General features: G+C 48.6%; 1 protein-coding gene across 1 annotated transcript in view; it reads left to right on the top strand.

The window, feature by feature from the left end:
- LOC146866939 (importin-9-like) overlaps positions 1-14,066 on the top strand; it is a 51,414-nt gene that overhangs the window by 19,519 nt on the left and 17,829 nt on the right. Inside the window, exon 2 of the mRNA XM_085603267.1 lies at positions 12,040-12,159. Coding sequence (XP_085459393.1) covers positions 12,040-12,159 — 120 coding nt within the window. The remainder of the gene's footprint in view (positions 1-12,039; positions 12,160-14,066) is intronic.

The raw sequence follows: 14,066 nt of genomic DNA, 5'->3' as shown, positions 1-14,066 counted from the left end.
CTGGTAAGTACGGTTGTGAATATTTTTCAGGGTCAGTGCTGGGCACCAAGATCCAGCACTGGGAGCTCACCTACTAGCAGGTGAGTATTTTCGTTTTCGTTACTCGGCTGATTTTTGGTGAATATTTTAAGTATTGAAAACTCCACACTTAGAAGAAATTTCAGAAGAAACCAGTCAATGTTACCCTATGGAGAAAATTGAGTTATCGGCTTTAAGGTAAGTACTCGACTGGCACAGTTAAGGTTCTGGGCTCAGACTCAGGGGTCTCCCAGGGTCAGGTAGGTACAGTTGTTACACCCTCAGCGGCACAGGGGCAGCCGGGTGCAGAGTGAGTTAGGCCCAATGTTATCCTATGGGAGGCAGGGGGGCCTTGGTTGGTGGCTGCTGACTAGCAGGCCACGCGGCTGTGGGAGCTGGGCTTCTGGTCACTTGCTCAGAGCAAGTGGGGAAGTAGATAGGTGTAGAGGTTACACTGCCAGGGCCACTTGGGCGGCTGGGTGCAGGGTGCTTTTGAACCTTCGGGCGCTCAATTGATTTCAATGGGAAAGCTCCGGTTTGGAAAAAGACTGCAAGCTCGGGGACGAAGATTCTTCAGGTGCCACCACCACTTCGAGAGGTAAGTTGGGTAGTTGGAGGATAGGTAGGTACCCCGGAGTTGGGCACAGGGGGCCACCGGGTGCAGTGGTGCCTTTTGGTGTCAGGAAATCTTACCCTCTGTTGATCGCGGTTGGGGGGGTACCTGGTTCTGAGGCTGCAGGTGTCGTCAGGAGCGTCGAGGGAAGTCCTTGGGTGCCGGACTAGGGGTCACAGTCGCCGTGGTGTCGTCCTCGTGTTCTTTGTTCACTCCGGCACCGGCCAGGCTTGGTGGGTGCAGAGTGTGCAGAGTTCGTGGTTCCGGGCTGATGCCAGGGATTAGAAGCTGATTTTGAATAGAACCTCTACTCATGGGAGTCCCAGGTGCTTAGAGCCAAAAGGTAGCCAGGTCCTCCGGAGTTTGTGAGGTTGCTGGCCACAAGAGGTGCCGGGTTGGAGCAGGTTCAAGGGTCGACAGGCCGGTAGGGCTGGGGCCAAAGCAGTTGGTGTCTTCCTCTTCTTAGCAGCTGCAGGGAAGGTCTTCTTTCTTCTTTGTATCTTGGAATCTGGAATCTGGGGAAGGAAGGTTCTTGGTGCCCCTAAATACTAGATTTAGGGGCGTTACAGGTAGGTGAAGGGCAGGGACCAATCGGTCCCTGTCCTGGGGTGGGTACACCCCCTATTCTGCCACCCTCCTGTGGGAGGGGGGCAGTAGCCTAGTCCTGATTGGGTAGAACCTACCATCTTCAAGATGGCACGCGCCCGGAGATGTGCTTCACCTCTCCTCCCCCACCTGAGGGGTGGGGTTGGCAGGCTGGCACATCCCCTGTCCTTATTTGGGGTTTCCCACCAGAGTGGGGGTTGCAAGTGGCCTGGGGAAGCTCACAGAGGCGCCATGCCATTGAAGCTTCCCTCTGCCCATCCTGGGGGAGGAGATCTAGCACCTCGCCCAGGATGTGCATTGTTGCAGACCCAGGAGAGCAGGGGCTCTCTTACCCCAGGGGTCCAGCAACATGTCTGCTGTGTGGCAGCCTAGGCAGCCTCTCAGACCAGACGTGGATTGTAGATCAGGTTTCAGGGGGCCTCTCTAAGATGCCCTCTGTGGTGCATGGCATCAGTGTGGGTTTAATATGCTGAGCAGTTTGATACCAAACTTCTCAGTCTTCAGTGTTGCCATTATGGTGATGTGGAGTTCGTGTTTGACAAGCTCCCAGCACCATGTACTCTTAAATGGCAGCACTGCACTTACAGGGCCCAGGAATGGACCTGGGTACTGAAGGGGCACAGGGCTCATGCTCCTGTGCCAACACCACTGGCATAGGGCACCCAGCTAGAGTGGTGGCTGATGTATGCTAGGGCAGTGTAGGTGGTGGGCAAGGCAAACAGGGATGTGTGCCATGTCGACTCTCTGTTTTGTCCTGTACTCAGCCTGCAAGGGCAGTGTGTGTGTGTTAGGGTACAGGGCCTCTAAGGGTGTTACAATGAGTGCTGCAGCCCTTAGAGGCCTTCCCTGGTCACAAGGCCCTGGGTACCTAGGGTACCGTTTACCAGGGGCTGACATGTGGCCAGGGTTTGCCAATTTGGGTTGGAGGTTTTGGTTTAGGGAAGGAACGTAGGCCCAGGGCACCTGATTGGCAGGAGTCCAGAGCACACTCAGTCAAGGTACATTCAGCAATTCAGCAAAAAGTGGGGGCATACCATGCAAGAAAGATGGCACTTTCTCACAGCGCTCACCACTGCGAAACACGTGGTGACTGTATGGGTTTGCTGTGATGCTTTCTTTATATACAGTAAAGGCCATATGAGTTTTGGTGATACTTTTTCTTCATAAAGACCATCTGTAGGAAAGTAGGATCTGCTTTCATTGTAACCCCCACGTTTTGCTGGTGTCATTCTGTTTTCTGACTGGGATTCTGCTAATCAGTACCCCAGTCACTGTGCTCTCTCCCTAATTTGGACTGTGGCAATTCCTTTGGTACCTTCCCAGGTGGCTACTGGTGTACCCATGTAAGTCCCTAGTATGTGGTACTAAGGTACCCAGGGCTTAGATACACCAGGGGTCTCCCATGGGCTGCAGCGTGTATTATGCCACCTATGAGACAACTCAAACTGTGACTACAGGCCTGCTATTGCAGCCTGTGTAAGTTGGTGCTAGCACCACTTACAACAGATATAAGTTTCCTTATATCGGAGGTCCATTCACTTAAATGCTACAAGTCACCCCTATGGCAGGCTCTTCAGTCCTGAGGGCAGGGTGCTTGGTTACAAGTGGGTGAGTGCCCCTGCATGAGCAGGGCCCCTCTACAAACCCCAGAGTCGATTTTCCAGGTTTTGTAAGTGCGGTCAGCCATTTAATACATATAGTGGATATCAAGTCAAATCCGAGATGTCTAACTTTAAATTGGCTCCACTGAAACCAGTCATATCTGATGTACATCTAGCCTCCGTTTCCCTAACTTAGAATAATCCCCAGGTGTCCGACTGGATCCGGCAAACTTTCTGCAGGAGCACCTCTGCGTGCCGGAGGGTGGCGCTGCACGGCTCCGCCCTGACGTATACGGACGTGACGTCAGCAGAGCCATATAAGCCTCTCCCGGCGCGGTGACGTCAGTTTTCTTTTCCGCGTCCCAACGCGGATCCTGGAAAACCAGCGGTTCCTTGGCCTGTTTTTCAGGCATTCTCGACATCTTCGGTGTCACGGAACAGTGTGCGATACCTTCGGGCTTTAAGGCGTGTGAGACCTGTATGGGGCAAATGTCTGTCACGGATCCGCACGCGATATGTATGTGGTGCCTGGGAGCTCACCACGACTCCGAAGAGTGCGACGCCTGTCGGCAGATGAAGCCAAAGTCCCTAAGGGAGCATTGTATGAAGCTGCTGGCTGCCCGGATATCCGGCCCTGCGCCTTCATGATGCCGTTCTCCCTCTCTGGATCGGGCCCGCTCACGGGGTCGTTCTCGCGGACGTCGTTCGGAGACAGGTAAGCAGAAGCATAAGTCACGGAGGCCGTCCTCCCGTAAACGTGATGTTGGGGCTTGCTGCTCTCGGTCTTTGCCAAGCACAGGAGCGCAGGAGTCATCTCCTCCATACCCAGCCTTCCCGGGTGTCAGAGCGACAAGGACCCAAATGGAGGCCTATTCAAAGGCTCTCCAGTCTTTCTTTGGGTCACCCCCTCTCCCTGGTTCGCCTTCAGAGGAGGAAGGCACTCATATCGGCTCTTCGCCGGCGGATTCGTCCTCGGCACCGGCTGCGTGCAATACAATGTCGGGACACGGCCCGGAGGGGTATCCCAGTCGTCTCTTCAGCCCACCCGTGCAGTCACCGCATAGTGTGGCTTCCTGCGCTGACGTCGGCTGCGGCACCGAGTTCGATGCCCTGTTGACCTCTTTCCTCCCCGCAGGTGGAGGTCGAGTCACTGTCAAGCTGCGCCCAGATTGAGTACCCTCTGGAGGTTCTAGACGTCGAGACGACGCCGATGCCGGCACCTACGGCTCCTTTGTTACAGAAGGATGAGATCCCTCTGGGCTCACCGTGCCCAGGGTCGTTTCGGTGCCCCTTGGTGCAGGTGCCTAGCATTCCATGGCCTTCGGATCAACCTCCGGCTGCTCTACCTTTACTGTCTAGTGGACGGGTTAGCCTCCAACCATAACTGACCAATGATTTGTTGTCGCCCCCCAGAATGGCGACAGAGGCTAGTGCAGCTTACGCAAGGGCTGTTTGCAGGGCTGCCGATATTCTTCGCTTGCAGCCCTCTGTGGTTTCCCTGCCCTCTGATCCTTTACTGGATCTCCTCCACATGGAGCCTGTGGACATGGAGCCACTGCTGCCCCTTGGTGGGTCTTTGTTTGTTATTCTGCTCGGTACCTGGGCACGATCCTCCTCTGTTGATCGGACCATTGCTCGCCGGCATCGCCCGGCCCCAGACGATCCTGTCTGCTTGTTCCTTCATGCTAGAGCTCAGGGTCTGGTTGTCCAAGCGGCTTTCACCTTCCGCTCTGCTGATGCTACCTCCCACAAGGGAGTCTCGGTGGCTGGAGACATGTGGGCATCACATTTTTGCCTCAGCCAGTGCGGGCATCTGTGCCTTGAACACGTCTTGCGTGTTCGCGCGTGCTACCTTTGGCCTTTGGGATTTGGTTGAGCTCCTTCTTCCTTCTCTCCCAGAAGGGCCCCGGGCTGACTTGCATCGCCGCCTTCTTGATGGCCAGGGAATGGCACAATTTTCCTTTTGATCGGCCCTGGACTCTACTGACACTATGGGTAGGGCAATGGCCCTGTCGGTTGCTTCACGCCGTCATGCATGGCTGCGCGATAGTCGTTTTCCCGACAATGTTCAGGACGCTCTTCGGGATCTGCCATTCAATGGCGTGGACCTTTTTGACTGTCACGCTGATTCAGCAGTCTCCCTCCTCATGTCTGGTCTCCCGTGATTTTCTAGCCCATGCGGCCTGGCTTTCTCGTCCTTGTGGCCTATCTTTTTCACGCGTTGTGTGACTTTGTGTTGCTTTTTCTTCATAGGCAGCATTGCCTTGTTTGTTTTTGACCCTGGGTTTATGATGTAATACCCAGATGGTCTAGGCGGCTACTCCGCCATGTTTGCCTTTGTTCAGTACAGCTGGTTCTCCCTTTATTTCAGTCCTCTGTGAGCTTGGCTCCAGAGGAAGCCCCCTTGCCGGGGTTAAGACTTACCTTTGTGAGGTACTTGCTGGCTACTGTGTTAGCTGCCTTTCTACAAGAAAGGCTTGGTATGCTCCTGTGGAGGAGCGACTGCGTACTGGAGTGTCTTGTGTTTCTGGTAATGCCGTCACTTTCTGGCCATGGGTCGGCATCCTGCCAATGCTGCCCCACGTATCTTAGCTGGTGCAGGTTCATCAGTGCTTTTTCCACTGTTGTGCATACTCAACCGGTATGCGCTGACTGTCATACCGTAGTGTCCTCCCTCTGGGTCTTGCTTCCTGTCGACACATCGGATCCTGTGGATCCATCGGACCCTAGGCTCAGTTCATCTTCTTTTACAAAGCCATGAACTCTCACTTCTGCACCGACATTTCTGGCTCTGTGCTTTTTCTCTCAACCCGGTATACATACGGAGGTTTTCGTGCTGTTCTTTGACGGCTTGTGGTACCTATGCCTCCCATTGTTTTCCACTCTTTTCAGAGCTTCGTGGTCTGGTGTTGACTGTGCTGGCATTGCGGTCCCCACTGTGTTTCGTCACATTGTTGACCGCTAAGTCCACTCGGGAACTTGGTGGGGTTCAGTCGCAGACCCGCCTCCTCTATGGGTATGGCTTTGGTATCTATTCTAAGTTAAGGAATCTGTGGCTAGATGTCTCTATCAGATGGAAGAGTTACTTACCTTTGGTAACGATGTATCTGGTAGAGACACAGTCTAGCCAGATTCCTTAACGCCCGCCCATCCTCCCTGTTCTACGAGGACCTTTTCAGGTTTGGTTTCCCCGCATTCGCCTCCCTCCGGGTGGCTTTGTCTTTCTCCTGGGTGACCTCTTTCACTTCACTCCTAGACGGGATGCTTCATTCTGTTTTGCTTGCTCTGCTCCACCCATTCTCGTGAATGGGCGGCATGCTCATGTGTCATGTCCTTTACATCCCTACGCTCTGGGTCGTCCAGTGTGGGGTCTACTCGTGTTCACCCCCCCCCCCCTCTTTCTCAACCGCCTTGGGGTCTCTTACCTCCCCTGCAGTCCATTGGTTTGAAGTCTATTTTCTCTGCCTCAGTCTATGGGTCTCTTACAGGAGATACAACGTCCCTTTCTGGTGCCCACATGTGGTGGATTGTCATTGCTCATGTGTTCCGGACTTGTTGCCCTTCACAGTTATATATTGTGGTTGCAGACTTTGTCATCTGCCATGATGTTTGTTCACATCATCTTCTGCCTCCGGGGCGGGTTTAGCGTTTGCTTTTGTGGGGTTGCTTCTCAGAGCAGTGCTCTGCTCTTTCCCTTCACTATTTTTCAGTATACAGTGCCTGGCACTGTCCTTTATGTTGCTCTTTTTCACCATTCAATTTCTTTTTCTTTTTCATCTTTTTCGCACACTGTTCTCATATTCTCAGTTTTTGGTGGTGGCTCCGCGGTGTGGCGCAGAAAAGTTTCTCAGACGAAAACTGACATCATCGCGCCAGGAGGGGCTCATATGGCTCCACTGACGTTGCGTCTGTGGACGACGTCCGGAGGGAGCCATATGGCGCCACCCCCATCACGCAGAGGTGCGGCTGCGGAAAGTTTTCCAGATCCAGTCTGACACCTGCGGATTTTCTAAGTTAAGGAATCTGCGGCTGGACTGTGTCTCTACCAGATACATCGTTACCTAAGGTAAGTAACTCGTCCGTTTGGTATCAAACATGTTGGAATCCTACCCCAACACCAATTCCTGTTTTGGATGTACGACCCCATGTACTGGGGGCTCCCCTAGGGTGCCACCCTGTATTCCCAGTACTAGCCTTTCAGGGTCTAACAGCAAGCTAGTGCTGCTGCTGACCACAGGCACGTTTCTGCCCTCCTGCTGCTGAGCTGAACTCGAGCAGGGGAAGGCAGAACAATAGGTTTCCTGCCACAGGGAGGTGTGATCACATCCCAGACAGGACTTAGTGTATTGGGCTGGGGTGGGGGCGCTTGTCAGCGCCACCAGACTGCTTTGAAGGAGATATTTGGTGCCCTCCTTGCATACTCCAGTTTGAGAAAGTTCAGGGAGCCATCGGCTCCCGCCCTGCATGAAAACTGGACAAAGGACATGGGAGTATCTTACCGTCTGTCCAGCCCCTCCTCTGGAGGGATACTCGAATTGTCCCAACCCTCTCCCTAGGGTACTTAAGGGATTACCTGTGGGTGGCTCTTCAGATTTATCGTGGGACAAGATTCAAACCCGAAACCACTTCAACCGTCCGGACACCTTGGACTTAGTTGGACTTCGCCTGGAACTGAGACTACATCAAGGAAGACTCCTACTTCTCCTGGTCTTGTCATCTTGCCAGTCTTCTGCTTAGTCTGTGCCTGTGCTTCATCCAGGTTCATCTCCAGGCCAGTGGGCATCAGATACCCAAAGGAATCTCCCTTGAAGTGCAGGAGTCACTCCCCTGCATCTGCAAGTACTGCAACCAAGCTGACCAGTCTGCTGCTCCTCACGTCCTATGGACTCCGAAAGGCTCAGCAACACAGGTGGTGGTTATGCAACTCCCTCGAAGCCTGCACTGTCTTCTCAGCATGTTTGAGGCTATTATCTCTCTTTAGAACCGCTGTAACAGAACCCCTGTGCTACGTGTCGACTTGCCGTTGCCAAGACTTGTTGACTCTGTCCTTAAGAGATCTTCGGGCTACAAGAAGCTCCAGCCTCCAGCATCTCTTCTTGCAAAGATTTTTGTCCTCACCGCATCCTCTGCACCATGGGCCTGCATCTTTGGTGAGCTGCTTGAGGTGCACTTGCGACTCTTGTGCCTTCAGCCTGTGGGTCCTCTTCAAGGTTTTCTTTGGCTTCAGTGGGCTCCCCAGCTTGCTCGGGGCATGCTCTGACTCTTGCTTTTGTTGAGTCTGTTGGAACTTGCTGGTCACAACGCTGCACCTGCTTAGTTTACCACATCTGTTGCTGCTGAAAAGGGATATTGGTTCTCCCGCTGGAAAACGACCCCCTGGTTCTTGACTTCTGACATGGGACAGCTCGTGTAAAGCGCCTGGCCTTCCACAGCGTTGCGTGGTCCTCACAGCTGCAGCGACAAGGTCATCGTCATCACTCCTACATCTTCCGTCATCGGTGGTCATTGGTCTTCTGTGCCTCCTGGTCACTTCCGAGTGGCATAGACTCTGTCCCCTCTGCTTTCAGCTACTCCTCTTCAAGAGTCCATCCTTTGATTCTACAGGACTCCTTCGCCAGCGGCATCTTTTCTGAAGTTGTCCATGTGGTCTACGGCGGTTTCGGAAGGTCCTGGGGTATCCACGGGTGGGGTGACACTCTGACCTTCCATCTTCCACAGGGTTTCTTCAGGGTGCACTGGGAAGGGTTCTTCTTAAAAACTGTACAGATCGCTTCCACTGCTTTTACTCTATTTATTTATAGTTACCTTCTGATGAGTAAGTGTACTTGAATGCTCCAGACTTATAGGAGGAGAAATATCTAGTACACTAAAGGGGACTTTTTTCGGAGAAGTAGCATAGGGATACTGTTTGTCCTGACGAATGCCGGTTAAAGAATTGGAACCCGACAAACATGTTGACCTCTATGCAGAACGGAGGGGTGGTGAGTACATAATCCACTCACACCACCACCATCCGAGGGTATTTCATATATCCTTTTTTTATACATATCTAGGGATAAAACTATTATGATGATATTTCATAGTCTGTTTTAAATCACTGTCTGCACCTTTGTAGGATCCTCTTATTTTCTTCTCTTTGTTTGTATGGTCTACCCCTCCCTATTGCTCTGCCTCTAGCGTTGGCTTGCGCAGAGGCGTTTAGTAGCAGCCCTATAATGAAGCATGCCACAACTTGTTGTGGGTGAGGGCAGTTTTAATGGTGTTTGTGCTCCCTTTGCAACCACATATTATACTTGTAAAAATGTTGCGACTGACATTCGCCTTACCTCCTTTTGTGTAAATATTTGTGCTACTTACCTGTCTTACATTTAAATTATTGGGTGTATTGTGTTGATATATCCAGGTAGGAGATATACTAACGTGTTAGTGAGTGTGTATAATAAATATACTTATTTTTATAACTACACTGAGTGATTCTTAATCGTTTAACCTACACTGAATAGTTTTGGTAAAACAAGCTGTTTAACACTACTTCTGGACTAAGCATGAAGGCTGCTCTCCACAGCTACCACTTGGAGAGTTTTCTATTGGCTGTCTAAGACCACTAAAATCACCAATAGGGTTGTCTGGATTAAGGCAAGGTGCTTCACTTAAATAAGTGTGCACCACCACCAGTCTCCTTTTTGTCTCAAATTTGAGGATATGGAAAGATCTGGTATGCCAATGTGAATCAGATGTATATTAAGGATAGTTTCCTACATAAGGGTTTTTGTATTAATTGTTTTTATTCTAAATGTATGTATATTTAATACATTATTGAAGCAAGATTACATTAAATGTGAATAATAGCAAAGACGGTTTTTGCATTCTATGAATGTAGCATAAAATTGAGACATAAATTGACTCCCTACAAACATTATTACTCATAATTTTAATTTAACTGAAGCAGAAATACAAAGGTCTTATGGTGGTGATACTTTTTAGGTCTCGCCTTGCTATCGCGTAAGCGATCGCAAAGCGAGACTATTGTAAGCGGGTTTGAAAAGTGCTCCGAAAAAGCGGATTGTATGGCTAGCACGCGCACAATCACGCGCATCGTGCCGCCATGCAATCTGCTTTTTGGGAGCTCTTCAAAGGGTCCGCTCCCCCGCCTGGAATGCGCTCTCCCGCCCCCAAGCGCGCGCTTGCCACGCTCCGCCGGGCTTGTCTTGTTAATTGTTGTTTTCCTCCCGTCGCAGACCTCCATCGGCACTTCCTCCTTGTCTGCACTCGACCCCTTAGTGTGTACGGCAAAGCGAGCAAAGTTGCTAGTTTCTCTGGGAGACCTCTCATTGATTGTTTGAATTTCTCCCACCCAGTTTAGGATCCTGTCCACATTCATGATGCAACCATGTAAGCGATGGTCTTGTATTCTGTCTATCGTGTACATGTCTATTTATAAAATGTTAACACTCTCGAAGTTGCTCTGACTTATTTTCAACAGAGCTCTCTCTCTAAATCCCTCACCCTCCCTCCGTCAGTGACGCTCTGGGTTGCTGTTGGTTTCAGCTCTCTCATTTAGAAGTGCATTTTGGGTAATTACTGTAAAATCTGTGTTATTGTTTCGCACCCGTCTCAAATCGGTAATGGATGTAACCTTAAGAGACGGCAGCATCTGTTCCAGGCCGGATCCACCAACCATGCTCATTCTCTCCTGTCACTAACTTTGCAGAATGCGCTCACCATTTTCTCAGCCCACCCTCGTGAACCACGCGTACCTACCGTTTGTCACCACTTCCACGGACCGCACAGACTCGTAGCTGTCACTGAATACTTCAACCTGCTCCACAGAACATGCTCACCCAAACATCTAGTCATCTCCACAAATTGTTTTAACACACTGCGTCACAGACTCTTTCACACACAGCTCCAAGCACTGCACCTACACTAACCGCTTTTATCCACATAAAGATGTTACAAGGGTAACACTGTGTATCGCCAAGTGGGCTGTGCGCTTCCAGCATCTTCTGAAGCTCTGCGCATTTTTTGGGGAAGTAGCTGGACACCACAGCCCACACCATTTTGTAGAAAAAGGAGTAGAAGTGGGTCTGACCTACACAGCATTCTAGTACCACTGCAATACCAGTGATATGGTATTTAGCATGAAGCAACCCCGCCATGATAGAAGCTGCTCAGAGCCTGATGGCCGCTTTGGCAGTGCACACTACTAAACAGCCCTTTAAGAGGTATGAGCTGCATGCCTGCCATGGGAGCGAGGTCAGAATGGGCCACAAACTAACTAGGCCAGGGCTAATGACGGGGTTCTGAACTGTCCTAGCTGATCGGTCTCATGGTAGTTACTCAAGAAGCCACTTGCCTACAGCGTGACAGGAAACGTGACAGCTACGATTTCTAAAATCCTCACTTGTTCGCTATTTAGTAAATGAATGTTAGCAGTGACGATGCATCGTCTTTAATCAATATTGTCTTAGAGGGTAACATTGCGTTTTGTGGAATGCAGCAGCCAAACTATATTAGACTTGGGAGTCTAAAAATAAAATGACCAGTATGTGGTATTTTTTCCTCTGGATATGTAATCCTTACAAAATGTTGAATAGAATTTTTTGAAGCTACGTTTAGCACAAGTAATTGTGTATGAAACAAGATAGTCAGTAACCAATGACTAACAACTCCAACAAGCATTTGCAATGCAATAGGTCTCGTATTTACAAGAGTTTAAGCTATTGGCATTGTAAATGAAAATGCCTTTTATTTATGTTTTAAAAACTAAAACAAAAATAATTTACAATGTCAATAGCTCAAACTCGCGTATATGCGAGACCTATTGCATTGCAAATGCTTGTTCTTTTGTGGAGCAAGACAGTAGGGCATGTCCAGGCATATGACTGAGAAAATCTCTATTTGTGCCTGGACCTGGTGATCCCAACCCAAACTGTCCTAAAACAGCTGCCCATGTTGCTGGTTAAGGTTCTCCTAGTCAGAAAAGCTGAATAAATGATTGCATTGTATTACCATATCACTCATATTTGTGTGCAACTACCCATTTGCTTAGCACATCAGATATTTTTTTCTTTTCTGTTAATGTTTGTATGTTGCAGGTGGTTAAAAAGTTTATTCTGTTTTACCTGCACTGTTAGTTGTAAGATATTAGTTTTATATGGAATGTGCCTTTAATAGTCCGTTTCTGTCGCTCCTAATCAGGGTGCAGCCAAGGCTCTCATCTTCCCCGTGGTGCAGCAGTTCACTGAAGCCTTTGTCCAGTGTCTCCGGATGCCTGACGGTCCCACTGCAGATAGTGGACTTAAAATGGAGGTTCTAAAGGTAACAGAGCATAGTCTTGGAAGGTTCAAGCATCTTTTCCATGCAGCATTTTTGTTTTTGTATGTTCTGTCGGGTGCCTCATGACGATCCTGCAACTTTCAGAACATTAACTCCAATTACATGTAGAAAAAACATCATAGCGCACAACATTGACTGCAAGCAAAACCTTGAAAAAATGTGCTCAAACAACCCTTCCCAGATTGAACACATGCTTTGTTTTTTGTTGTACCCTTTAATAACTAACAACTATACATAATATGCACCACAACAGTAACATAACACTACTCAAGAAATACTGCTTATCTGGCTTCTGTGCAGCAAAGACGGGAAGTGCTGTTTTTTGAGGATGGTATTACTACTGACTGACTTTATTGATTGGCCATGATACTTATGTCCTTTTCTCTAAGAACCCATGGATGATGTAGTTCTTTATTGTGTTACCATGGTGATGGGCTTCAGTTTTAATAAACGAAAAAAGAAAATACATAATCCTGACATAGACTCAATAGCTCAAGTAAGCAATTCAGTTAAAAAGAACAAAGCATATTATATCTAAGCTAACTCCATAAAAAAAAGACGAAACAATTTTAACATAATCAATGGTAGCAACGTGTGACATGTTATCATTCGGAAACAGCATGAAAAATGATTGTTAATTAGGGATCTTTTTTGAGGGCTTTGTTCATTTTTTGATTTGCATGCTCATGCAGCTGAATAGGGCTTGGAATTTTGCTTTGATGACCAAAGCTACTTTGGTAATTTTTACGAAGTCACAATTTTAACTGTTGAGGTAGCCACTAGTTTTGGTCCTAAGAGGGCTGCAGAAAGTGAGTCACGCTAATTGCCCTGGGAGTCTTTCCATATGACTACGAGGTTCTCTGCAGGCATTAGAAATCCCATGAATGGAAACATCAGAGGCCACATGTGTTTGCAATGTTTTTATTGCATCTCTAGTTAATATTGCTTTTCCAAGAATCCACTTAAAGCTCTATCCCTCTTCCTTGTTACACTCCTTATGTTAATGAGGGTGAGGTATGTGTAGGCGGCTGCACTAGCACCTTCAATTTAGCAGCCCTTGGGACTGAAACTCAATATCTGACCTCTCATCCAGACATCCAGTTTCTCTATTTCCTTTAAGGCAGAGTCAGCGCTGGATGCTGCTCTTAATCCTGCTGATTTTCTTTGCCTTACATTTTGCAATTGTTTTTGATGCTAAGAGATTCTGTTTCTATAGTCCTAGTCTGGTTATATATTTAAATTGCTATAGTGTCTGCTGGGTGCTCTGCTGATGATGCATAATACTATACCTCTGAGCCATAGATATGTCTTCTGATATGTCTTCTATTTATAACTATCCCTACAGAACCTGTTTTGTTCTGTACCCTCTGATCAAAGTAATTGATCTTTCTGGCTTTAGATTCAAAACGGATTAGAGCTTTGCTGAATAGTTGCTGTTAGAGTGGTGATTGTACATCAGGCTAATCTTCTCATGACACCTTGAGTAGGTTTTATCCTTTTTTTTAAATGTTTTGCCTTGAGGGGGGAATGCCGTCAATGTTTTGATTTCCCTTGGTGCCTGGGGTCAGTAGTGGTAGGTTTGGCTCATTTTTACCAGAGATAGTTGTTTTTCTTATGAGCTTTGTATTTTTTTCCTGTTAAATTGCTCCTTAAAAATTCAAAAGGTAGATCAGTTGCTTGAGCGAATGCAACTGGAGACCTGCTTGTTCACACTGGTGTCCTAGATGGGATGACTCCCATGCTTATGTTGTGGATTGTATTCGCCTCATTGAATTGAGAAAAACCTCAGAGCACCGCTGCTCACAATGCTTTTCATGCTGTGAGAAACTGTTTTTATAAGTGCTCATACATTTTGCATACAGCCTTTTCATATAACTTTAGTGTCTTAT

This window comes from Triturus cristatus, chromosome 1_2, assembly GCF_964204655.1.
Source record: "Triturus cristatus chromosome 1_2, aTriCri1.1, whole genome shotgun sequence".
In the NCBI taxonomy this organism is placed as follows: domain Eukaryota; kingdom Metazoa; phylum Chordata; class Amphibia; order Caudata; family Salamandridae; genus Triturus; species Triturus cristatus.
The sequence above is the reverse complement of the archived record's forward strand: the minus strand, read 5'-3'. Positions and strand labels throughout refer to the sequence as shown.